The 27,735-nt window shown below is 42.1% G+C and overlaps 1 protein-coding gene across 4 annotated transcripts; it reads right to left on the bottom strand.

Moving 5' to 3' along the window:
- scarf2 (scavenger receptor class F, member 2) lies at positions 1-22,201 on the bottom strand. 4 transcript variants are annotated; one of them, XM_088293216.1, is made up of 11 exons: positions 21,757-22,201; positions 18,623-18,681; positions 17,749-17,850; positions 16,382-16,901; positions 15,174-15,392; positions 14,555-14,683; positions 13,350-13,453; positions 11,486-11,600; positions 11,096-11,220; positions 4,874-5,029; positions 1-4,205 (listed from the first exon to the last, which is right to left on the bottom strand). In XM_088293216.1, exons 1-11 carry the CDS (start codon positions 21,864-21,866, stop codon positions 3,010-3,012), a joined length of 2,835 nt encoding a protein of 944 aa, XP_088149342.1. In that variant the 5' UTR covers positions 21,867-22,201; the 3' UTR covers positions 1-3,009. The 4 variants fall into 4 exon arrangements, with proteins under 4 accessions (XP_088149342.1, XP_088149352.1, XP_088149362.1 ...); XM_088293226.1 differs by having other exon boundaries at positions 4,874-5,026; XM_088293236.1 differs by having other exon boundaries at positions 11,096-11,193.
- Between the last annotated feature and the right edge of the window lie 5,534 nt (positions 22,202-27,735).

Raw genomic sequence — 27,735 nt, 5'->3', positions numbered from 1 at the left:
TATTCCAGGTAAGTAAATGAGAACACCAACTTAATGACCATAAACAAATATGCTTAAAGACAAACCACAAAGGACACACACGCACACACACATGTAACCGCACACAGAAATAAACACTTTACAGCTGGTAACAGTGTTGATGAAGCATTTGAGGCCCGTCCGTACACAAAATGCAAGCCTGTCAAAAAAAAAAAAAAAAACACAGGCGGGGGCCAGTCAGATTGAAAACTTGCCACGTCATTATTTCACGTCAAGGTTTTATGTATGCAAAGGTTAAGTCAGTGGTATCATCGCATTGTACAATCATTTCTGTAATGAGTTCATTGTATAGAAAAGGGCAAGTTGGGGGGCTTACAGTTTTCCTGTGCAGCTGTTAATGCCATATAATTATACTCTGCATCATGCAGTTAAGTGTTCCAAAAACAATAACATCAACAGAGAACAACATTGTGAACGTTACAGGATGGAATTCCCCCCCCCAAAAAAAAGAAGCAACATAGTATGAAGGAGTATTAGATCAACGCTTTAAAGAATTGTGAATCGTAATTGTGACCGTTCATTTGCAGTCTGGACACAGAGTGGTCAAGCAGTTCATCAAAGCCAAAAGGTAAGCAGAGCTGCAATGAGTTTTGATGGATGCAGATCAGCTAACATTAGCTTCTGATAAACAGCATTAAATTTTTTTTTTTTTTTAGAAACATCTCAGAACGGTTTTAAATTGTGGCAAAATATCTCGAGAAGAAACACCCTGAAATCACCTCTTTTCTTGACTTACATCAACGAGAATTGTCGTAAGAATGTACACGATGATGACTATCCCTAAAGAGAGAGCAGCTGTTCGTTTCAGACGTTTAAGTTTGTATGACTACTTTTTCTCAATATTTCACAAATGCTTCTTTTTAGCGCGGACCTCATCCTCCTTCGTAACAAACAACATGAAAGCCAGTTCATTGACACACACAGAGAAAAAAAACCAAAGAGGGTCATATAAGCACAGCTTACAAAGAGAACAAGTCAAAAGTACACAATGTATACACGTTGAAAAAGCGGCAAAAGTAAATTAGAAACGTGTACCTTAAAAAGAACAAACTTTCAATGTAGCTTTCCAACAACACCCTGAACAAAGAACCGTTTCCTCTTGACAAATACGAATCATTCCAGTTTAAGTACCTGTGATTCCACCTTTTGCTTCAAACCAACACAAAGAAAAATGGAGACTAGCTAACGAGCTTCTATTGCTTAAACTGATCCACAGTCGAGGCACACATCACATCAACACGCTACCGTTAAGTTTCATCCAAAAAAGCAGCTTGTTTCTTCAGCATCAAACGGCAACATGATCCATACGCCCAAAACGCTCGATTCTGTTTTTTTTTTTTTTTAAAGTCTTCATTATAACCCGATGACATAAAGAGACAACAGAAAAGTTTTTTTTTTATCACATTCATTGATCTGTTTTCGAGAGAACAGTCGTTACTTGACACATGCGTTGGTAGACCAAACATTGGACTGAGGTTATGTTTTATTAAATGCAGCTTGCGCGAACTCCAGATGACTGTGGTTTGGAAAATGGACGGTTTAAAGTGTTTTAGAAGCATGAGGAAAAGTTCACACAACCCAACGGTGGCTTAGGATTTCAGCTTATTATGTTGATTTCGGACCCGAGAGCAACCTTCTGGTGATTTCAAAATGGAGAAAATCTGCTGACGACTTTGTAAACTTGGAGCTTGTTTTTTTTTTTCCGACTTGGTTGGACTTGTTTTCACACTGAGGAACAAATGAAAGACTATCCATGACAAGAAAGCATATGGGCTTTCTGTTTATAGGTCAGGAGTGTGTAGACGGCAAACATGATTGGAAGTATACAAAACTATGTCTTTGTGGAAAAAGTTGATTTTTTTTTTTTAATCGTGTTTGCTGGCCCGCAGAAATGTGTGAATGGTTTGTAATCTTCGAATAAACAAGTGTTTAGTACCTGTGAAGAGCATTTCTAAATGGAATGATCCACTTTTGTCTAATGCTGCATTCCAGACAACGAGAAAGTCGCACGTTCTCCAACTCCAAACAAGAAAAATGCAACAGATTAGAACTTGCGTTAGGGGAACCCAATATATTCCGATAAGGTATGGACATTTCTCTTTTGTACGGAGATGGTGGGCAGAGACGAGAGATTGATAATAATCAGTAAATTGCTAGCAAAGAAGTTGGTCATTTGTGTGATGAATTGCGTCTTGAGGCAACTGAAGCGAAACAAAGTGCACCTCCCGACTATGACCAGCAGAGGCACTGTTGGTTCAGAAATAATTTTGGGCCAAAGATGAACATCACAACAATATCTCTCCAGATGATTTACATCCACAAAATGGAAACTCATCCAGCATTCAGTTTGACACCAGTGACTTAAGAGATACGAGTGCATCGACTCGAACCAAATCGTTTCACTTTGAAATATTTCAATGTCTGTATTTAATCATCTTTTATTGGCGAGATCTGACTCTGAAGGAAATGCCATATTCATAGGATTGGCAGGTTCATTCATATGTATGTGAAATGACAAGAAATTTATCTCGTTATACCTTCTCAAACTGAGTCGTACCATATTGAATGGAATCGTCATCCCACTGAATCGAATCGATCGGTTCCACTTTAAAGTCAAATCGTCCTTGATTCATATCGCACCCCATGTATCGAGATACTATCGATTCGACTTCCATTGAAGATATGCACACTCCCTATAGTAGTTGACCACAGTTGGCAGATTTGTTTTTTGTTTGACTTTGCGAGGAATGATGACGGACCAAATTCCCAGTTTTCTTGAATGCAGCATTAACCACAGGTTGCGGTGCGAAATTGATACAGCTGATGGGGAGCAGGTAGATACGATATACCGTATGACGATCTGTGGTTTCAAACTTTCTTCAGTCTAGGTAGGCCCTTGTGTCAGTTTCCACCAAATCCATTTTTAGTCTCTTCGCATACAAACGCTGTCAATTTGTGAAATGAACACACTTACTTGACTATCTGAGGTGGCATGATAGCTGTCTTTTGCTGTGGTGTTTTGCTCTCTGGTGTATCCAAAGTAGCCTCCTTGCCTTTCTTCCGTGGAGGCTTTTTGATGGGAGTCTTCTTGGGTGTGGCATCCGCCGCCAGGTCCCCCGCCCTCGAGCCGTTCAAGTCCTGCTTTTCCGGGCTCTTGGCTTCGGGGGTGCCATGGTCAGTGGTGATGGGTGCCACCATCTTCTGGAGGCTGCTGGAGGTGGGAAGCAGTGGCTTAGTGGATCCCTGCTGGCTCAAGCCGGTGGAAGGGGTCCTCTTGGCTTTCTGCGGAGGTGTGGGCCTCTCCCGGGTTCCCTTGGGTGTCGATAGTCCATTGGTCTTTGTCAGGCCCGTCCCCTCGTTCCTGTTAATGCTTTGGGTTTTCTCCTTGAGCTGAGCAGCCAGCAGGGTGGCAGCCTCAGAGTTCATGTGGGGATGGATGACTTTGGGGCTTTTAGGGGGTTCCTTGGGGGTCTCCTTTGCCGTATCGGCACTCTTCTTCTCGGACGAAGAGCTGTGGAAGCTACTAATCTTTCGGAGGGCGCTCTGAACCACGCCGTTGATGTGCTCCATGTGACTGGGACTGCTGTGCTCATCCCCAGACTTCTTGCCTCGCAGAAGTTTGTGTTTACACGGTGAGCTGTTAGTGTCACCCTCCTGCTTCTTTTGCTGATCACTGCTCTTCTCACTCTTGGCCGAGACATCACTGGAGCTACGCTTTTTCTCTTTCGGAACGGCAAGTGCTTTCATGCCCCCCTGGCCTTGCTGGTCCGGTTGTGGAGTGCCTCCGTGGATCCACGATACCTTTGGCTTGGTTGAAGGGTCTGGCGGTCGTGGCTTGGGCTTACCAGGTGACGGCGGTGGTTTTCCGTTGCGCTTGTGTTCTGGGTTTGGTAAGTCCCCATCTTTGCCGCTATTTTCGTCCTCCTTGGACTGCTTGGAGAGGCGGGCAATACGGGCGTAAAGGGTTGCAGCTGCGTACTCGGAACCACTGGTGGAGCCTTCGCTGTCCGAGGACTTCATTGCGGGTTGATCGCCGCCTTCTGGTCTAATGACACTGGCATCCTTTAGGGAGGTGTACTCTCCTGCATCCTCATCAGTGGGGGCAGCTTCTGGCTTCTCGGTTTCCGGACTGTGACTGGGCTTCTCCTTGCTTTCATTCACAGATTCTGTGGCACATTAATAGGAATTTGCATTAATTGTCAATGTTACAGAAATACATGTTGTCAGGAGTAAGTTTGTGTTCTAGGGAAGGAACAAAATCTTTCATTCCGGTTCGGTGAATCTTATTTTAAGATATTCCTGTCTTCAACACATTCGAATCATAATTTGTTGACATGCAAACACATAGAAACACATGAGGTTTGGAAGAGATTTGACCTGGTAGAGATGATCAGTCTTCTAATTCTTCATAAAACATTTATGTTGGAAAGAATAAGAAAACCTGAGCTCGCTAACTCCCACAAATCCTGCACTTCCTGCATAGAAAGCGATGGAAAGTGGTTTTTTTTCTTTTTTGGGGGTGTTTTTTCGCCAAAAAATCAAGAACTACTCTTTGGATTTCAGCCACATGCTGACTTGACTATGCTGTTTCCTGTTTAGACTCGTCCTGCTCTCAAAGTAAGACACAGATGGCACATGATGAGAGGCACGGCTCACATAATGAGATTTGCAGAAGCGAGTGAGTCGCTGCATCGGTGGGGATCTTCACAAACCTCGTGTGTCAGCAGCATGAGTGTGTGTGAGCAAAGTGGCTTCTCAACAACACATTAGGCACGTATACGAGTGTGTCATTGCAGATAACCAATGTGTTTATTTATTCTCCGTGATGACTCACCTTCATGGGGCACGCAGTAAACTGGGCCCTCATCGCCGCTCTCAAACGAGGAGAAGGACTCCTGGGAGGACCAGGAGGACGGGGAGGGCTGCTCGGCCACAGAAGGCGGCTCAATGAAGCTGCAGTTGAAGTTGTGCTCCGGGTCGTGGTGGGCTACTGGGAACAAAAAGCAAACGCAGAAGCCCAGAGGTCAGCAAGAGGGTATTGTACCATGTTACAAGAACAACAGTCTGCTCTCCCAACAGCTGCCCGAGTTGTCGGAAATTGACTGGTATCGGTTTTACATGTCAGTTAACAAAGCGAGTGTGATTTCCAGGATTTAGTCTTTTTTTTTTTTTTTTTTTACAGTGATTGATGCCATATGCCATCAGTACTTTGGTCATGTGCCACTCAAAGCACAAAGATGACACACTTCTAACTTTCACAGCGTCTTCCAAATTGTAGCAGACTCCAAAGGATACAGTACTCCTTTGAAGAAAATATCATCCACACATGTCATTTTTATTGTTAATGTGTGTCTTTACAGTGGAATTTACAACGCTGAACCCCTGTAAGGTCACACAATTGTGTTTATTGACCTCCATTTTCGGGAAAGATACGCCTCGGGTGTCGCAAAAAAACTTTGGCGCTCAAACAGCCATTGTGAATCATCCATACATTGGCAGTCTGCGTAGCCTCAGTTCAGATCAGGTCAAAATTGTACCGAGTGTTCACTTGGAAAGACTATTTGCAGGCCTTTCAACATGACTCCACCCATCTGTTTTGTCCTCAGATAAAGCCGCCACAAATGCGACCTGTTAACGGCCTTGTCTCCCTCAGTTTAGTTTTATCACGTAATAAGATCAATGAGCTGGCTCGAGCACGGTGGGATGGTGGTTGGCAGTGCTGCACAGTTCAAAATCTCGTTTCAGGACTTTTTGTGTGCTAGTTCTCCTTGTGCTTGTGTGGTTTTGTCGTGAACCCTGATTACGGACACAATTGAGAAAAATATACTTTTTTTTTCAGTTTTAAAGACAATGCAAAGTGAAAGCAAAGTTGAATAAATGAAAGAGAAAATGGATATAACTGCTGAGAAACAGGGTTAATCTTTTTTACTCCTTTTCAGTTGTCCACATTTTTTTGTCCTCATCTTCTCCTCTCACTCCATATCAAAAAATGCTACCAATTAACACTACAGCATGCAGTTAGCGAGTAAGCTAGCTATGCCTAGACACTGAAAATGCTTCTTCCATGAATGCCACAATTTCCAAACGAGCTTGTTTTGTTATTTATACTCCCAAGGGAGGAGGTGACACCACAGAAGAGCTCGCTGTCTGTCTGCCAGGGCGATTGGAGCCCTAGAGGCGTGTTAGCTTGTGAGCTAGTTAGTGGCTAGCACCTCTGTGATTTTGAAGCTTCCGTTTTTCATTTGTTAATCATTCATATTTGCCAGGGTTGTTAACAACACTTTTCTGTGGAGGGCTACATTTATAAGACAGTTTTTCCCACTTGAATAGAACTTGAAATGAAGAATGACAATACATAGTCGACTGGTTGAGAGACGGAAAATTACATTTACACAAATGGACAACTCGCTCTTCAACTGAGACAATTAGACAGGGGCCACTTTTTGGGGAAACTTCATTGTTTCTTGGAAAAAACATGTGACATTCCTTTTCTTCATTTCTCTTTTTTTCCTTGCCTCAAGTCAACACAAGCATGTCAAATGTGTTGTTTGCTTGTGTTGCGAGGACATGTGTGTACTCATTTGTGAGCTAAGGGGAATGAATGTGAGAGATTCCTCGTTGAGGGTCATCACTTAGTAGCCAATCCGCAGGAGCTGAGGAATGCCGAGCAGCTCCTCTATGCAAACACTGCAGTTATGTTAGTCAACAGGACAACACATGGACAATTTTCAACAAGATCGAATGCCGCCGCTCGTCAAATAAGCTCACGCACACCCTCATGGGTCTCGAGGGGCGCATTGTTCTGCAGACTGGACGCCGTTGGGATCCTTGGTCACATTAAAGGGCATTACTGACACGTCGCAGCTGCAGAGCTCAACCACACAGTTGCTCAGTGGGGGAAGGAAGGGTCAGGTTTACAGACATGGAGCAAAAGCTGGAGATTAATGCAAGGGTACGCAAACCTTTTGGGGTCTCAGAACCCGTTAAAGGGTGAAACTTTTTTTTTTCCCCAAGGACCTCCTAAACACAACCACCATGTGTTCCTTTAACGCCAAAGGGTAAAAAACCCAAAACAGATTCAGTTCACAAATCACAATTATATCAGAACTTTGAATTGGTCCAACGCTAACATAGGAAGAAGTAACTATTTTTAACTAGGCTTGTTTTTTTTTTTTGATACCACGTGTTGAACCAATTCGCTGACAAGTCGACAACAACTCTGCATGGACGTTTAAGATAACTCTTGAAGTCGACTACAGTAATCGATAACGATGTGTTTTCAGGACTCGTCCGCAGCCATCACAAGACTGCAATGCACTGCCTAGAAGCAAAATGTCCAACACTTGCTCTGGTTTGACAATACAATATTAAACTGGTTGTGGAAGTCCATGTCTTTTAAGAGAAATGTATTTATATAACAACAACAACAAAAAAACAGGAACTGCAGTCTTATGCTGCAAATATATCAGTGATGTCATCAATTCACTGACTTTGACACAACTTTCATCATATTATAGACCATTACAAAAAAGCTTCAGGCATTCAACCCTGGGTCATTATGTACTTTTTAAAAAAGATTGACAACCACTGGTTTCAAGTTTCATCTAGAATTTCAAATGTAAATATTTCTTATAATTTATTCGGTAGCATAACAACTCCAGTCGAGCTTGAGCATCGTCTCTTAAAGGGGAACACGTTTTAGGGTGCGAGAATGTTTTCGGCTCAGTTTATTGGCCAATTAAAAGGCCAAATGTGACAAGGAATGGAGCTAGAAACACACACATCTGCAATGCCGGTCAAGTGTCCTGGGAGTAATCCAGCTGCAGGAAAAAAAACAAAAAACGGGTGGTGCTCCACTCAAGCATTCATTTGTGAGGAAACATTTGGACGCCAAAGGATGCGAGGAATGCTCCACAGACGTAAAAGTGGAGGGCGTGGGGTAAATATGCTTCTAGCGGAATGCCAAAAACGGAACACCAACACATGTTTGGTGATGCCAGGTTGGGGCAAGGTGACACATTGTCGTGTTCCCCTTACAAGTACGCAAACGCTGCCCCTCCTCCCTCCCGATTCCTTTTTCATTCTACATTGCCACATCTGTTGCCACTGGCCCTGGCGGGGATAAATCACAGCTCTGACACGGGCTGGGGTAAATTTGACCACTTCCTGTTTCCAGCCCCGTCGGGCCCCCTCTGGAATGTGCGTGTGTGCAGGACTGCGTAGCCTCAGTCAAGAGTTTCTAAATGCTGGCAGGCATGCTGGCCCAAAATTATGCATCGGACAAACCAGGAAGTACAATAAAGTCTTTTTAAAAAAACCTACAACCATAATCTTTGCGTTTGGAAGCATTTAGGGAGACAGTGCATATTTCTTTAATTGCACTGTAAATGGTACATCGCATTTTTTGGGGAAGAAAACAGACTTCTTGGCGAGGAAATGGGTCTTCTCCTTTTTCTGACTTATATGGTCGAGACTTGCTCCTCTAAAAACAAGCGTTTTGATATCCAACATCGCGATGACAAAGACATGCCTGTCTCGGCGCAGAACAAGGTCACAATGAAGTCAGACTGGAGCTTAAATAATCAGCTGGATCACTTAGGAAGCACATGCTGCGCAGACGTGGAAAAAGAAACCAGGTCATTGTCTTTTAACTCTTTCATCACTCACTTGGAGTTTTGGCGGGATCAAATGTAGGCCACAGGCAGGGAAGCGCCGCATTGACTTTCTGGACGCCTGATCAACGAGTTGTAAACGTGGAAAGGCCGCGTCAAATTTGCATCTATATGATTTTCCATGTAAACAAGACAAACTAGATTTAGGTGAGAGAGTAAAATGCGCTTGACCAACATTCTCTGGGAACGTGATGAGAAGACATCTATTAATGACGGTAAAAGTTGCACAAACCTTCTGAGTTTGAACAGATATCACGTTATTTATTAGCACTTTTCAAAAGGAAGAGGAACCCCAGAAAAGTCTGTCAAGAGTAGTCAAAGGTTAGAAGAGAGAAGAATATGTATTGGTTCGCTTTGTGGATTAATTATTTCCAAGCAGTGAGAGTCCAACCTCACCACACAATTCATCATCTGTCATCGAAGGGGAATGTAGAGTGTTTGGTTGCGTTGAGTCAGGTGAATCTGTGATCTGAATCACCGACGCTCTACTTGCATGCCGAGGCCAAGTCTAAATCTTGTGATTTTATTTTCACAGACGCAGTCATTTTGGCGGCGATAAAAATGTGCGTTTTGCGCCGGAGTGGGTGTGAACACATCTGGCCTTGAGGTAATCCCACCGGTTGAGCTCTAATTGATTTATCGGCACCTTTATCCAGCGCCTTATAGTGATTTACTGTCTATTTTCTATCTATCTATTGTGACAAATTAAAAGTTGTTGATTGTTGAGATGGAGAGTTTTGAAAAAGGTACTGAGGAGAACAAATCAAAGATGTCTGCACGCTTTTGTCCACAGAAAGTAACGCAATCAAAAAGAAAAACCTGTCCTTTGCAGCATATGCCTTTCTAATATTTTGATTACTTTATTTAGCGACTAAGACCATTCATTGTGATACAGCGGTAAACTAAACTTGTCTGTGACACGATACGAAGACAGCTTAACTACATGCTGAACTGCTCATTAGAGTTTGAAAAGATCAGCATCTTTTGACATCCTGGGCTATATGAGAATGTGGCCAGAGATGGATCTGTCACAGACCACAAGACCTCCACATGGACCTGCAGAGTCCGCACAAACACTGCAGCCTTTGATGGCTTGTCTCTCAGCACCAGCTCCAGCAGGCCTCAACCCCCTGTGCAAAAACCGCCAGCCTTTTTTTAATAACACGCGCTCCACCTCGGCCCGAGAAACACTTAGCTCGGCAAACGATGGATGTGGAGTACAGAAACCGGGAGGAGGGGTAAAAAAGAGCGGCAGTTTGGAGCTGGATTAACACAAACACATGCTAGGAGGAGGACTCCAAAAACAATAAGGGGCTCTGAAATCGGTGCATTCCTCTTAAATGAAAGGCCGTATTTGTCTGGTGGCAGTTAGCACACCTTTCAATCATCATCAGCTGAGACACAAAGTAAGGAAGAAAAGAGCACAGGAATAGGAAGTCTTTGTAAAATGAGGCGACGTGAAACTGATCATTTAGATGGCCGTCCAATTCAGTCAGAGAGAAATTGCCTGCAGTTGAACATGTGAATGTCAGTTCTATAATCAAACATTCCCTGAATATGTCGCAAAAGAATAGCGTCAGTTTAGTGCACAGCGGCGTAAAATCTCAGGTGAACGGGCATCGGAGGATTAACACAATGCGTGTGTTTTGCTTTTTCCTTTCCTTTTGAATTAAGTTAAGTTCAACAGTGAGACCACCCCAAACATAAAAACATGTCTTAAACTTGACCAAAAACTTTATTTGCACAGTTAATACGGGGGGGAAACAAAAAATTTAATCGGGTACTTGTGGAGGCTGCTGATACCAGCCGCCAATACTTGAAGGCAAAAAAACAAAACAAAACAAAAAATGACATCAAGTAAGTGCTGTTCGGCTGTAGTTGGCGCTATACTGTGGCAATTTGACACATCTGCGATGCTTGTTATTGTTTGGGTGTGGTTTTTTTTTTATTCGCATGGCATTTTTTAAGTAGTGGTATCAGTACTCGGTATCAGTGAATACTGAAAGCGTAAAGACTTGTATTGTTATCCATCTTTGTTGTATGTAACAGTTTTTTATTATTTGCAGCTTTAACCTACGTTGCTGTAACACATCAAGTTCCCCTCTGGGGATAAACTAGGCAGGAGAGGTGCCTAAGGATTATCTTATCTTAAATTGGAGGTCAACTAGCAACTCGGAACAAACTGCGTTTGTGTTTATTTCCACCGTAGCCCCGAGAAAGGAGTAAAAGTGAAACGAAATGTAAAACTGTTGAAGTCTTCAGTTTTGAACAAAGTCAAAAGTTCCAGAAGATGTGAATTTTTAGCCCAGAAAAGCATAGTTGCAAAAAGACAGGCAACGTCTGGCGGCTCAGTGTGGGATATGAAAGAAAGTTTTGGGGCTTACCAACTACTTTTGGCAGTTTCTGTCTCCTCAGTGGAATACGGGGAAGTTTCGTGCTGATTCGGCTAAATCGGCCACACAGGATCCGCTTGGCTTTTTTGCTGTTGGAAGAGTTGTCTGGGTTAGATCTGAGGTAGGATGACAGCATGGAAATCCAAATGAATCATTTAAAAGAGGGTTTATTAGACTTGGCCCTGTGTTGAGTCTCGCTCACATTGCTTCCTACGCAGTATTATCGACACGTTAAAAAATACTGGCTTTGCAATTTACGTGTATTCAGCCCTTAATAAGGTGAGACAATAACAACCCCACATCCATTTTTAAAAACAAACTGTTTGACTAACAAGCTACTGGGAGTCAAACTTGAGCAGAAGTCACCAAGGCGTCACTCACTTGTGGTCGTCTTTGTGTCGACAGAGGCAGCAGCAGCACAGCAGAGAGAGCAGGACGATCAGCAAAAAGGAGACGAGCGTCCCGGCCGCGATCACACCCATCCGCTGGTTGGGCTCTGCAGAAATAAAAAAGGGGGAGACGCAACGATTTTGGATGATGCGTTAGAGAAAATAAAGGTGACACTTAATTAAAATCCAAACCGCAAAAACACACTGCCCGTGTCACTCCCAGCTGACTTTGGGCCAGACGGTACTCCAGCTTCCTCCAACATCCTCAAAACATACGTTAAGTCCCCTCAAGACTTTAAATTGCTCAATGCGTGAATATAAGTGGAAATGGTTGTTTTTCTGTTTGACCCCTGACCCAAATCAGTGTGTAGGTGCAACATATTTCTATATCATCACTGGGAAAAAAGTTTTGTTTTATTCGCATGGACTGACCAAGTTATAAGTGTGTTCCAAAAGCATGGATGAAAAACAATAAAGACATTTTTTGTTGTTGTTGTTGTTGTTGACATTGCCTTTCAATGCCAAGTAAGTTGCAAAGATGATATTATTCTGGCCTGCACATTTTGCAAAAAATTGAAAGCGCAACAAAACGACAATAATCAATTAAAAAAGAAACTGATTTGATTACGTGTTTATTCAGCTTTCAGTTAAAAATATTATTACATTAAATTCAATCAGAATTACAGCCCCTCGGTCGTCCATGAAAGAAAACTGATTATCTTTGTGGTTTTTTTTCTAAATAAGATATTTGCAAACATCTGCTTTTATTTTGGAAAACAATGATCAAAATGTATGCCATTTTTTTCTGACATGTCACAGACTAAACCAATCATTAAATCATAATGAAATTATGTTCTTTGAAACGATTTCCTGCTCCGGAATAAAAAGACGTAAATTAAAATCCTTTTAATTAAAAAAAAAAAATCGGATTAATTGATTAATTGACAGAATAATTGACCTTTGAAATAATCATTAAGCCAGCCCAAAATTAGCATAGAATTAGCACTAATGCTAGTGCTAACGTAACAGGGGAGGTGTCCCTAAAGGAAGGTAAAAAAAAATTGAATGATCAATTGAACAATTATTATTATTAATATTATTAGGTTTAATTCTTGCTTGAATTGCAGAACGAGCATCTACCTACACATTCAAATAATACTTGACGGACAGAGAAAATAACAGTTCTGAAAGGCAACGGAAACGGCAAAAATGCTATTCTGCTCGTCCAGCCAGTATAAATCGCGATCAAGTTCCATTTTGTGTCGTTAATAGGTATCTTGTGCTGTCCCTTGGGCTGTTACATGTCTCATAAAGATAAGATGAATTGTTGTGGCGCGTGGTCAGTGGTGGTTATTCACAGTCGGCGAATAAAGGACAGAAAGAGGCTGGAGGGCATCACCAGGTCTGAGTTGATCACAGCTAGCTTGCCGTTGCAGCGACACTTGAGGCTTTTTTAACAACGTGCTCCCTGGCTGCTGCCATCATGACTAATTATGAAACAGCCAACTCATCCTTTTTCTTTCCTCTTCCCCTTTTTCTCCGTCCCCTTCCTTCCTACCGCTTTGACTGGACGGGAACGGCGCCAAAAAAACGCTGCGCACCGGGACACCAGTCTGGAAAAGCTATCAAGGCCTGTGCTGTGTAAAATCTCCCGCTAGTACACACGCAAGGTTGCAGAAGTTGTTTGTTGGTACTGCGTGTACAGCCAAGTGTTAGTCACTTCAGAGTCAGTCGTATCGCAGGGCTTATGGTGTTTTGGACAACCGGAGGAAACGTGCTTTTTGTCTCAATTACAAAAACACACGCTCCCGTTTGAGGACAAAGCATGCGGTTGGAAGCAAATCTAATTTTCTTACGAAGATAGCAGGCACCAGAAACGGGGTCGCAGTTCTTGTCATGGCAAGAGCAGCTTTGGTTGCAGTTCACTCCATATTGTCCAGGTTGGCAGGTCAGGTTGCAGCTGTACAAGATGGATCAACAAGCTTTGTTTGATTTTCACTTTTCAGGTACCTTTTACAAGATCCAGTTCAAGCACTTTTTAATCACAACAGCAGAGAAACAGGTTTTTGTCTTTTACATGTATTTATATTACTATGTAGTTTATTATATTTGTGTCTGAAAAGCAAACTCCTTGTACAGCTTAGTGGGCGTCACTAACGATATTTTCAATGGCAGCTAGCAACAAGCTATCTCCAATCTAGCTAGATACACAAATGTTTAACCCTTACGCTATGTAGGGGGTCAAAGTCATTTGAAAGTTAGAGTTAAACGTTAAAAGTACTTTTTTGGTATGAGACTTCTACTTGGCTTATTATGTAGAATCAACTTTTATTTTTTTTATTACATTTTTTTTTATTTTTAACTTTCCAATTTTATTTTATTTTTTTCAAAGTGTTTTTGTTATTTTACAAAAGCTAAACATTTTGGAGATATTTTGAGATGAAACACAACGGTCGTTTACATTTTTTACATAGTTTTTGTTTTTTTTAAATAATTTAGCAAAACCCGGGTCAAAAAGACCCAGAGATGTTATTGCTGTTCCTGAGGAGGAAAAAAAAAGAATCCTTATCGTGGAAATGAAGTATTGGCTTTGTTAATTAGCAGGATTAATAGCCCTCCACCCTCCACCCACACACACACAAAAAGTACTTCTGGATACTCATGACCCCGGGTGAAATTGACCCAGGATATTGTTGAAATTGAGTCTTTGTTACTACTGGGCGGGTTTCCCAAAATGTTTTTCTGACACTTCTGGATAATTAGACAGGCCTCCGGGTCATATTGACCCAGAGACATTATTGTTGTTCCTGAGAAATTAACATAGTGCACTGGTTCAAACAAGGTATTGGATTTGGATTACACTCATTTCTGCCACGTTTGGATTGCTAAACTCACCTGGGTCAAATTGACCCAGGGTCATTAACAAACATAAGGGTTCAAAATATGTAAAATGCCCATTCCTATTAAATGTGCAAAAACTGGTCATTGACTCTTTGTGATGGGATAGATGCTTGCCAATTGTCTCTGTCGGGACAAAGTCTTTTTAATGGTCGCGACTTACTAGGTTCCGTAAAATCCTTGGTCGCACAGGCACTCTCCGGTGACGCCGTCACAGTTACCATTGAAACAGTGACTGCAGTTGTTCTCGCAATTCTCGCCGTACGTGCCATTGGGACAGCGCACCTCGCACCTGTCACACAAAAGAGGAATGCAACCAGGGCGGTCATTACCGAGCTCTGCAGATTGAGTCACAGGGTATGTGATAGAACTAAAGCAGATTTTTCAGGTATCTGGACTTGTGTTTATATTTGTGCCGTATAAAAGGCAATATCTGACGTTGAAATTTGAAGGAAACAAACTTTTAAATTGGACAATCCAACAAATTCTTTTAAGTTTTGCTAATGTGAAAATTGGTTTTCCCTGCGTTTCAACAAAGTAACGAGTTTACAAAACTTATTGTCCCTTGTGTTTTTCTCCAACTTTAAAGTCTAAGTATAGAAAATAACTCAAAAATTGTTTTGGAGCAAACAACTTGCTTTCTTTGTTCTGCTAAATAACCTTGTTGTCACAAAAATCAATCACTTATGTTTGAACGTTGTTCCAACTGCAAGAGGGAGGGCTGCACCGCTGTGGGAATGGTCATGCAATAGAGTCTCAACATAGCTAATAAGTTTTCATACCTGTCCCCAATCCAGCCGGGGTTGCAATGCGAGCACTTGCCCTGAATGTGGTCACAGTGATGGCCGTCCTTACAGGTGGGACACACTTCCTGGCAGTTTTCGCCAAAGAAACCTTTGGAGCAGAGCTGGTCGCATCGCGTCCCATTCCAGCCTCTGTCGCACGTGACGCAGCGTCCTTCCGTCACCTTGCACGGCTGCTGACCTTTGCAGTGGCCGCACCTGAGGAACAAGGGTCACTTCTTCAAATTGATTCCTCCTCCACGAGGGAGTTATCATGATGCAGGGGGCCACAAGGTTGATTTCAAGCTGCGTTGCCCTGATGATCGTTTAATGAGGCGAATCACGTTGAATTGTAACTTGATTCTTTTGGGTTTATAGCATCTGAATCGTACGAGGTGCGCAGTCCATGAAAGGTAAATCACTTACGGCTTAAATGTCTCGGCTTAATGGTTACAGGATAATGTGAACAGCAATTCCCAAATCATACGGCTGCCCCATTAAGTCTGTTTTAAGGGTTATCAGCTGCAGCGTATATCACCACATCTCATTGATCCTATAAAACTGCAAGCAATCATGCAGCACATAAGCTAAGTGAATGTTTAGCATCTGTAAAGCAGCATGTTTCCTGCACTTGATTTCGCCTCTTGGCTGCTGCCACCATACACTTAACTGTATCTGGACTACTCTATAGTTTTTAAATTACACGTCGATTTTCAGATTGTTCTTTTCATCACGCCAAGTCTGTTTTATGTTTCACCTTTCTTTTGCCAATATGAGCTTCCTTGCATCAATAACGCAAACTATTGTTCGATATGTACATTTTTACATTTATTTTTTTATTTTATTTTTTTTCACAACCTGTGGTGTAGATTTTATTTTGCTGATGCGTTTCAGATAATGGAAAACATTTAAATACAATCATTCATGCTGCCACATTGCACTCAACTGAAATGGTGTTACTATACTATTTTGAAGTAATATAAACAATTTTAAATTGCTCAGGGATGTGTTTTATATAGTGCATAATTTAAGCATCTTAGAAAGGATGATTAACAAAAATAATTATCAGTTCATTTGAAAATCGATGAGTTGTCAGTTATTCGATTAATTGTTGCACCTCTAACATGTAATGCTTTTTATTTTATGTATGCGAGAGGAGTAAAGCCTTTCGTTCCAACAAGGGCATTCCGACTCAAAATGTTTCTTACTTGTTCCTGCAGTTTTGCCCATAGAAACCGGCAGGGCACGGCTCTCTGCAAAACTTCCCACGGTAGCCCGGCGTGCAGGTACACGAGCCGTCTGCCAGGTTGCACTTGCCGTGGACGCACTGGCAGTATCGGTCGCACCTGGGGCCCCACATTCTCTCTCGGCACTGGCAGCGCTGGGTAAACTGGTCGCACGGTGAGTTGTTGCAGTTACACTGGATAGCACAGTTGCGCCCCGTCCAGCCGGGGCTGCACAGGCAGCGTCCCGTCATCGGGTCGCACATTGAGTTGACGCTGCAGTAGCAGTTGTTGTTGCACTGAGGGCCCCAGACCCCCGGATGACATGTGCAGAAGCCCGTGTCCTGGTCACATTTGCCCTTTTGGCACATGCAGGAGTTCTCGCAGTTGGGCCCCCAGCGATTGTGGTTGCACGTGCACTTGCCGGTCAAGTCGTCGCACTGGCCGTTGGGGTGACAGTTACATTTACCCTTGCAGTCTGGACCCCAAAACTGGGCGGGACACTCTGGTTAGAGACAGAACAGAGACATCAGTTAACAACTTGAATGTCCAGTTCCGTGCAACAGAAAGACTCCATCCATCCATTATCTGTTCCGCTTCTCCTCACGAGGGTTGCGGGGGGGTGCTGGAACCTATCGCAGCTTTCTTCGCAAAGACGAACAACCATCCGCGCTCACATTCATACCTAGGGGCAATTTAGAGTGTTCAATCAAGCTGACATGCATGTTTTTGGAATGTGGGAGGAAACCGGAGTACCCGGAGAAAAACCACACTGGCACCGGGAGGACATGCAAACTCCACGCAGGAAGGCCGCAGCTGGAATTGAACGCACAACTTCTGCACTGTGAAGCCACCGTGCCGCCCAAGAAAGAATCCAATGAATAATTTTTCCTTATGAGATTAATTTAGATGCAAACAGTTTTTGCAAAGTATAAAAGAGTATATGTCTGTGTCTGCTTGTATGAGCTGCTGCACCATTTGTGTTCCAATACCCTTTGCTTAAAGAGCCAGCAATGTTATTCGTTCGCCCGTCTGTGCCACTTTACATTGTTTTTGTTGAAATGAAGCTAAATGGACTTTATTCAGGCATAGCTATGCGGTTGCATTAAATACACAGTTATCTTTGTTTTATTTTTGCAATCAACTTCAAGCGGGAGAGGCAATTAACAGATTTAAGTCTCTTTTTTGAAGGATTGATTACATAATAATAATATCTAACTTACTATTCATGACAGAATGACTTCAGTTTAAATGTTAAAACAACATAGCGAGAGGTGGCCAAAGACTTTTGTGGAAAGTAAGTAAATGAAAAAAAACCCGACATGTTGACAAGGTAGTGCATGATGCCTTACTTGTGTCACAGCTCGCTCCAAAGTATCCATGGCGACAGCGGCATTCGTTAGGCCTGACACACACCTCGTTTTCCTTGCAGGTGAAGTTGCCTTCACAGAGAGCTTTGAGAAAACAAGAATTGGCTGCGTTATTTTACAATTCTAGAGGAGTCCAACATTTGGCATATCTGGGGGATATTCCAGCACATTGCAGGTTTTTATTGATTTTTTTTTAATATTAAAACTAGAGACATGCATGCCGGGATGTTGAGGTACAAGAAAATAGCTACAAGTATAATTCATTTTTCAGCGGGGCGTCAGCCTCAATTTTTAGATTTGAGCATTGGCAGAGATGTTAACAACACAACACTCTTCTCTGTGGTATATCAAATTTAGAATCTGCTGAGCATAAACTGACCTATAAGCAGGCACATGCACAGAAAAACCCGGAGTGGTGCTCAAGCACCAGCCTCTTGACCCTGGGTGCAAAAAAAAAAAAGTGTTTTTTTGCCCAATTTATGATTTATTCGTCAATTATAAAAGAAAATAACAAATATAATTTGAAATAATGAAAGTGATTTTTCTACAATTCCCACTGATGGTGTTTGGATATTTCGCAAGGATTTAGTGAAGCCCTTGTGAGAACTGTGCCCCTCACCGATTGGTTGCAGTCCATCTGCCCTTTATCTCTTGTGTTAATACTTAGAAGTTAATTCAACAGTCAACTTAATACAACAGAATATCTGCACGTGGTTTGCTGTAGAATATTGAAATGTTTTATAGCTTGTTTCATAAACAACATGAGGCGAACGCCGCCTCTTCTGTTCATCGTGGCCTTCAGTAGAAAATGCGAGGACATCCCTGGTATGAATGAATTGTGCTGCGTGGTACATACGTGTAAGGCATTCATCCCCTAGCTGAGCCCATCCGCTGCAGCACACCAAGCCGGGAGAGCTGGAAAAGAATTCCCAAAGTGTAAATAAGAGGAGGGTAGGGGGAAAAGGCACCTGTTGTGAAACACACAGACTTTTCAAAGCAACCACGCCCAACTCTTTTGGTCAAATCTGGGGAGATCAAACACTTCAAGGCATTGTCACTCTGATGCAAAAGTTGTTTGACCCAAATTGGCTTATTTTTTACCTTTGGGGTCTTCACCAGAACAGCACATTGAAAAGCCCTCACCAAATGGAGTTCTCTTAACGTTTATCAGCTTCTTTGGCCTTTCCGGGCATTTTGGAGGGAAACAGTGCAGAAGTCTAAATATATAACAGTTTGCTGCCAATTATTTATTTATTTTTTTTGGCTTGTCAGGAAAGGACAAATTTGTCTCCTTTTCCTCCCACAACCGTGACCTTTGCGGGGCCTCTGCAACACATCAGCTGCCCCCAAAGTGTTTGAAGATGGCAGCTTGCTTCAGAGTCAGCGTGCAGGGAGTGACGCTGTTTTTTTCTGATTCTGACAAATAGGCGCGTGGTAAAGATCAACCTCGGCATGCTTTCCCTCGCAATGAAAGAGGAGTTTTTGGAACTCTGCCTTTGCAACTGCTTGACGCTGGATTCGACTTATTTTGTGCAGCTGCGCCCCGGCGAATCATGACAAACTACAGCCAATGCGTACAGAGATGACCCTTGTTGACTTTTTAATAGATTGTCAGTCACTCTCAGCACTCATGGAAAAAGATTGTGTGTTCACAAGCACCGCTACAGCATGAAAACAGTGCTTGGGGTTGACTTTGACCATTTCCAAATGACCACAAATATTTTTAAGAACTTGTATTTTTAGATGTGTTGCTTTTCATCCACAAACTACCGTGAAGGTCACTGGAAATTTACTTTCCGGAGCCCAAATCATCTCTTTATTCATTTATTGTTTTGCCTTTTTTTCAAATGCCAACCATGAGGGTTTGGCGTTTACTCTTTTGAATGCTGTTTATCAATTTGTTCATTTGTTAGTTTAGTTTACAGGATTATGCTTTGCTAATGATCATGATACTGTGTAGACAGGTGTCACCTGTACTGAAAAAGGGTTAAATACATTTTGGTGAAGATCCTTATTTTACTTGGCAAATTTCCTTGAACGTATGTGGAGTAGGAATTATATGGTTACAGGCAACTTGCAACGGGGTCAAGCAGGCCAGTGACCAATTCAGAAATGGCCAAGGAAGTTTCAACTACAGAGCTGAATTAACTTCACTTGCTATGTCATTAGAATTTAATCACAAAAATCGGGTAGTTCAGAACTGCTTGGCCTTGCGTACTATTCTGTAGTCTTAAGTTTGGGGCATGTACTTGAAACATTTAACAATAGTCTTTGTAAAACTAGGCATTCTGAAGTAACCACTCCAGATGACTCCACTTGGGTTCCGTTTATCTGTTATATCACCCCCTGCTGTTGTGGAATGTACCAGACAGGCTGTATTGTTTGGTGTAAAAATATAGTATGGATGATGATTTATGTTGGTTTTTCCCCCCCCCGGCCCAGAGTGAAAAGACAATTTGTTAAAATAAAACGCCCTTGTTGGCTGTTTTAGCGATTACAAAACAAATCACAATTTCCGTATAAGTTTTTCACTCGTCACAAGTGAGTGCTGAATGCATCGCTGACATTCAACAGTTGACTTTGTAACGCAAATACGTGCCCCTGGAAATGCTGACATGCGATGATGAATGCTTAACTGCTTCCCCCCATTCATTTGACTGCGGTCAGAGCATATAAAGTACATACTGTAAAGGGTGCAACGGGGGAAAATAAGTTTGTGGTGAGTGGCGGGTGCAGCGATTGTTGGATATAGCATGAAGGGGCAAGATGACAAACAAAAGGGAAGTGAAGTGGGCCAGGCCTGCGCTGAAAACATATACAAAGCAACATAAAATAGTGATGACTAAAATATATGGGCCAAAAAGTCAACTTTGGAGGATAACAGCTCTTTCTGTCATTCAACATCACAATAGTTTTTACAACACTTTTCATCTACAATTGCCTACACGTGTCAAATGGAGCAGCTGTAAATGTTCAAGGTCGCAAATATAAACACTGTATTTGTTCCCTTTCAAAATCACACATTTGGGGAGCTTATTTGAGCTTCATCTAGCAATATATAACAATTATAAGAATGAAGTTTTGTGCGGCGGCTTCGTGATTAACATGTCTCACAGTTCATAGGGTCTTCATAAGAATCTCAGCTCTGGCCTTCCAGTCTGGCCTTTGCATGATCAACGCAACCCTTCCATTTTCCAAAAACATGCATGTAAGGTTCACTGAAGACTCAAAACTGTCCAAAGGTGTGAATGTGATTGCTTTTCTGTATCACACGTGTACTGTGAATGTCTGCCACCCAGTCCACGGTGTTCTGTGCCTCTCGCACTCAATCGTTAATAAGTTAGCTTGGATTTAGTCCAGCTCACATTAACGTGGAAAAGTATCGCAGGAAATAGATGGATGGAAGTTTAGGTCTCCATCTATATCGGTAGCTAGTTAGCAATATCTGTCTATCAAGCTAGCGCTAATTATCTAGCTCGATTTAACTAGCTAGCTAGCACTATATATCTGCTATATATCTCACTTTATCTATCTATCTATCTTAAATTGTCTGTGAGTTGACAACAGCGCCCCCTGTAGTGCAATGCAAACATTGTTACACACAGATGCACACATCTGTACCGCCGCTGTAACTAATGGACTCCTCCTCCTGTTGCAGCGATGAACTGGATTTTGAAAAAAAAAACTGCTCGAAATAAAACTTTTCGAATAAATATAACATTTAAAGCGTTCCAGGGACTTCCTGGGTAAAAACGAGCGATTGTATCAACGACAACTGAAGGTCGCTTTGGAGTTTAAGAACGTTAAGTGAGCCACGAGCAGTCAAAAAGGCAATTTGAGCCACAAAGTATGTAAAGTCAGAATTCAATTATTGTGAAAATCTTTTTTTCCAGGCCAACAACACACAGTGTTTTTGAACCGTGAAATAATACCCAAATAATGGCGAGAAATGCTTAAAAGATGCGTTGAAAATTCATGCGATGCTCTTACCCAGCTGCTTTGCATACATTTCTGCCTTTAGGTCGCAATTTTTGGCTCTCAACGAAACTAAAAAGGAGACAAACCACCGCCGCAAAAGCAAAAAAGTTCTTCACTTCCATCGTAAAAGCAGCAGCATCCTTCTAGACGCCTTTTTGTGTTTATTATTATACACACAAACGTTGCTTTTGCCCACGTAATCCCAATCTTTCTTTAGATGAGTTATGAAGTCCAACGTCATCCACTACGCTCCCAAGCTTGGCAAAATCAAAAAAGGCAGTTTCCCTCATAAAAGTTGTCCTCGTATGCTGCACCGTTACTTCCATGAAATGCTCTTCGAAATGAGGGCGGCGTGCAAAAGAAAATATGATAAACCGTGGTGGAAAAGAAAAATCAAGTACAAAAAGTTGAAGGTCCCGCTTTGGTTGTACGTGCTTCTCTGAGGAGAACTACTCCACTTTTGTCCTCTCTTGCGCTCTCAGGAGTGGCAGGAGGGAAATTCCTGATTTGTTACTCTGTCTTTTGGCTGTGTGCGCCACCAAATTTACATAGCGAGCGCGCCGCGGGGTCTGCCCTCTAACTTATGCACGCCAAACTGCAACATGTGACTATAAGTTATAAAACAAAGCTCGTGTATTGTAACGTTAACATCGCCTGCTAATATTTTTTTTTTTTTAAAGTACGCTGTTTGACCCATTTTGTTGTAATATAGAACAACATCATGTGAAATAATGAAACAAACATTTTTGTCGTTTCTAGTGAACTGGGTGCTGGTGTGCATCACTTTCAGAAGTTTTTTTGAGTGTGCGTATCAGTGATGCAATACGAGGGTTGTTCTTGGGATTAGGCAATAGCACCCCCTACTGATGACACTGCTGCATGGTTTTCATAGTTTTTACACGTCCCCAAAAAATGTAAAGGGCCTCAAACACCACCATAATGACCAACAGTAAAATACAGTAACATAGTAGGCCCAAGTGCTCATATAAAAAAAGGCAAAAGTTTTACTCCTTAAGTATTTAGCATATATATTGTATATATTTTGCTTAGTAGCATAGCAATAAGATTATTTTTTTGCATGTGTGTAGATCAATCGTCCAGGTCAAGGTTATCCACAAATGTAGAACTGAGGCAATGGCACGTTCTTATTTTTTTTTTTGTTTAATTTTCCCGTTTTCTCCCCAAAAATTACATAATAAATTATACAATTTGCATAATGATTATTTATTATTGTAACTCACGGCAACAGTATGCAGTTTGAATATTAACTCTCTGCTTAAATATAGGAAAAGTTATATAAGTATATAATTATATAACTAATTATTTAATGAATCATTCAATATGAATGAATTGTGCATAAAAGTTATATAATATTTGCCTACACAAACACATGCTCCACAAACAAATAATTGAACGTTAAATAATACAACAGAACTGTACTCCATTCTGTACTGGATTTAAAAAAAAAAAAAAACACTATGATATTCTGCACAATATGAACATTAAGTAAAGGAAAAGAAAAAAAAGTACACTAAATGATTCACTTCAAATGTATTGTACATAAAATGTGAAATAACAAATGTACTTAAAATACATGTTTAAAATCAAACAGTTAATCAAGATTGAATGCAAAAGTATTAGACTGTAATTACAAGTTAAATACAACCAAATGTAATTGAAAAGCAAAAAAAGAATTGCTTTATGCTTAACTAAAGGTTTTAGTCTAGTATTGCATTAAACCTTTTACATATTGTCCCACTAAAGAAAGATTGAGTCAATAGTATCCAAAAGTGGTTCCCTGATACACATTTGGTTATTATGCAGATCATTTTTTTTAATGTATTAGTAGGGGGACTCGGAGCACACAGAGAATCATTGCCCAGTGTTTTTTTTTTTTCATTGTCTCACTTGAGGATTTAATGGCCTTCACCATCACCCTTCCACCATGAAAACAAGCCTGCAGTGATTCACATACTTAGTGCTTACAGACACACAACATTACCTTCCTTGGCAGAGGTAATGATCCCCCTCAAAATGTCTTGAAACAAGATATAACTCCCAGATGGATTCTTAAAAGTGTGTAAATGAACCCGTAACAAAGCATAATGTCATCATGGAGAGCGTCATTATGTAGTTATGAGCAAATTAAAGTTTTCCCCAAAAGCATTGTTGGACGGGAGATACAATTATCAAAATGTGATGTAACTGCTCGATTTCCGGGAGCCGACATTTCATTTACACTCTGTGCCCTTTCCAAAATGAAATGTTGCACGCCTTCAATAACACAACAGCACCCCCAAATTGGGTTCATTCACTCATTTAAGCGTTCTTAAAAAAATACCACATTTATTACACTGTCATTACTCCAAATCATATGCACACAGCATAGCAATGTCTGGGTTTCGCTGTGTTGACAGCCGCGGTCACACGACACCACCTCTTTTCAAATTGATGAAGGCAAATGTCTGTGTTAGCTCATCTTCCCAAACTGCTTTTCAAAGGTCTTAGACCCATGAGTTTTGCAATAAATAAAACAATGATTTGACTAAATCTGCGTATTTGGCGGATATTAAGCTGCATGCGCTCACTGTACCTCATATGTCTCCGTCTTCCTTCTTGCTACAAGCGTTACACATCAAGCTGTACTCAAATGTATCTAAGATCACTATTTTCGGTCGTTACAGTTGACACAAACTGGGACCTCTTTGATCATCAGGACCTTGATGTCTACACGCATTGTGTACTGGACTACATCAAGTTCTGCATGGAAACTGTGTCCCAACATAAGACTATACGGACCTTTCCAAACGCGAAGCCCTGGATGTCCAGCAGGGTTCGCTCTCTCCTCAAGGCCCGTGACGCTGCCTTCAGGTCAGGCGACAAAGCCCAGTACAGGGTGGCTCGTGCTGACCTGAGCAAAGGCATCAAGCTAGCCAAGGCAACCTACAAGGGGAGGCTGGAGGCCCACCTTGCCAGTAACAGGCCACGGGAGGTGTGGCAGGGTCTACGGAGCATCACCAACTTTCGTGGCAGCAGCACGACCTCTGTAGACCCGAGTGCATCGCTGGCAGAGGAGCTTAACTGCTTCTTCGCTCGCTTTGACTCGCCCCAACCGTCACACCCCCGCACTTCAACCTCCAACTCCCCCCCACTCATCGTAGAGGAACACGATGTGAGGCGCGCGCTCCTGGCGGTCAACCCCAGGAAAGCTACTGGACCCGACGGAATACCAGGCAAGGTCCTCAGAGCATGTGCCCACCAACTGTCACATGTTTTCTGCAGGATCTTCAACCGCTCCCTGGCTCAGGCAGTCATCCCCTCCTGCTTGAAAACTTCCACCATTATTCCTGTCCCCAAAAAGTCACCAGCCGTCCACCTGAATGACTACCGTCCTGTTGCTCTCACACCAGTCATTATGAAGTGCTTCGAGAGGCTGGTTCTCCAGCACATCAGGGACTGCCTTCCTCCCACTCTGGACCCCTACCAGTTTGCATACCGGGCTAACAGATCCACTGAGGACGCCATCGACACTGCTCTGCATGTTGTGCTGGGCCACCTGGAACGACAGCAGAGCTATGCAAGGATGCTCTTTGTGGACTACAGCTCGGCATTCAACACGATCATCCCAGACATCCTCGTCGCCAAACTGGACACTCTCGGCCTCCCTGCCCTCACACGCATCTGGATTAAGGACTTTCTGACCAACAGACCCCAGACTGTGTTGCTCGGCCCCTACACGTCCTCCACCCTCATGCTGAGCACCGGTTCCCCCCAAGGATGCGTGCTGAGCCCTCTCCTGTACGCCCTCTACACCTACGACTGCAGCCCGGCCCACGGCAACAACACCATCGTCAAGTTTGCTGACGACACGACAGTGGTCGGTCTGATCTCGGAAGGTGACGAGACAGCCTACAGAGAGGAGGTAAAGAGACTGACAACTTGGTGCAAGGACAACAGACTGCACCTTAACTCTGCTAAAACAAAGGAGATTGTCGTCGACTTCAGGAGGAACAAGACGCTGCCGCCCCCCCTCTGCATCGAAGGCGTGTGTGTGGAGAGGGTCCACACGTTCAAGTTCCTGGGAGTACAGATCTCCAATGACCTTTCTTGGAGTCACAACACCACAGCAGTGGTAAAGAAGGTCCGCCAACGTCTGCACTTCCTGAGAGTCCTCAGGAAATTCAATCTGGACAAGAAGCTGCTGCTGGCCTTCTATCACTCGTCCATCGAGAGCCTGCTGACGTACTGTGTCTCCACCTGGTACAGCGGCTGCACTGAGGCGGACAGAGTGAGGCTCCAGAGGACAGTCAAAACAGCGCAAAGGATTATTGGCTGCCCTCTCCCCCCACTGTCGGACATCTACACCGCCCGGTGCCTCAGAAGGGCTCTCAACATCGTCAATGACAATACCCACCCAAACTCACACCTGTTCGACCTGTTGCCCTCTGGCAGGCGCTACAGATGCATCAAATCAAGGACCAATAGACTGAGAAACAGTTTCTTTCCGAGAGCCATCTCCATACTGAACTCTCACACACACACGAGACCACCCTAACCTCGCAAAACAGCATTGTGATGTGTTTCTATATGCCCTATTCAGTACTGAATTCCATTGCACTGTCTTCTTTATTTATCTAATTTATATATTTGTCTGTATTATTGTTGTATTGCACTGGAGAGGGGAGCCCTCTAATCTCGTTGCACACTTGAGTACAATGACAATAAAGGGATTTCTATTCTATTCTATTCTATTCTAAAACAACATCCAGACTTTTATAGGCGGCAATTACACCACAGGCTTGCTCGTGAACCTACTGGGAACATGTACTAAGAAAAAGAAAATGTGCTCGTCTTCTGTTGGTGATGTTCACAGGCTCACACGGGTTACTAAACATGGGAGGGCCAAAATGTACTGAAAATCACCCGAAAACAAGCCTGAAAGTACAAATATCAATTTGAGTCCAATGACACTGCCCAACAGCAAATTGTAATCAGAGATGGTTTTATGTGGCTTCATAACAACCATCATCCACTGATTGAAGCTGATTTAAAAAAATATTTTTAAGTTCGATCTATAAGAGCTTGCGCGATGCAAATTTTATGACATTTCAGAAGACAATTCCATCTGTAGTAAATCTTAACCCTTAATTCAGAAATATTACTAAATGTATTACATATTATATTATTATTATTATTATTATTATGAAAATCTGAAAATGTTGGCCGGTTCTGAATCATCACCAATAAAAGCCATCTAAAAAAGTTTACCTGCATCTCTGATTAAAAATGTGGTCTAAATGTTTAGAATACTGAAATGAACACATAATGAGCTCAGAGGTTAAACTTTAACATGATCCCCTTTGGCCAACATGATCTATTTATTCATTTATAGTCTGTTTGCAGTGCTATAAAATTAGAGAACTAACATTTGTCAACCATAAAAAATATGTAAACACAGATCTTATTTAAGCAATTGAACTAGAGGGAAATTTTAATCTGTTGGGAATGCAAATGAGACACTGTATAACAAAATCCGTGACACACGCATACGCTCCATAAATGAAGGCAAATTCACAGATTTGGTGGGATGAGGTGGATTGGTTGGTTTTACATTTTTATTATTTGTCAAATGTTTTTGCTAATCAGTCCCAGCTTGATGCTTCTTTGGAGGTGTCGTTATGACCCAAATAAATGTATGATTTTTTTCTCATATTACATTATACAACAAATATATAGTTAATTTAGTACTTAGAGGCCCATAAAAACTGTTTGTTAGAAATATTAGTCAATTTATTTTAAAAGTGGGATTGGTAACAAAACAATGATTGCAACATGTCAACATTTTGAAGTGAAGCCAATTTGGATTATCGTTATTATTATTTTTTTTTTAGCAAGAATCATGAAGTCTCTGCACATAATTTACAATTGTGGCCTCATTAAAACCTCTGGTGAGCCGGAACTGGCCCCGTGCCTTGAGTTTAACACCGGCGA

This window comes from Idiotropiscis lumnitzeri, chromosome 1 (assembly GCF_059441095.1).
Source record: "Idiotropiscis lumnitzeri isolate Australia: NSW breed Sydney's pygmy pipehorse chromosome 1, RoL_Ilum_1.0, whole genome shotgun sequence".
In the NCBI taxonomy this organism is placed as follows: Eukaryota; Metazoa; Chordata; class Actinopteri; order Syngnathiformes; family Syngnathidae; genus Idiotropiscis; species Idiotropiscis lumnitzeri.
Note: the sequence above shows the minus strand (reverse complement) of the source record. Positions and strands in the feature narration are given on the sequence as shown.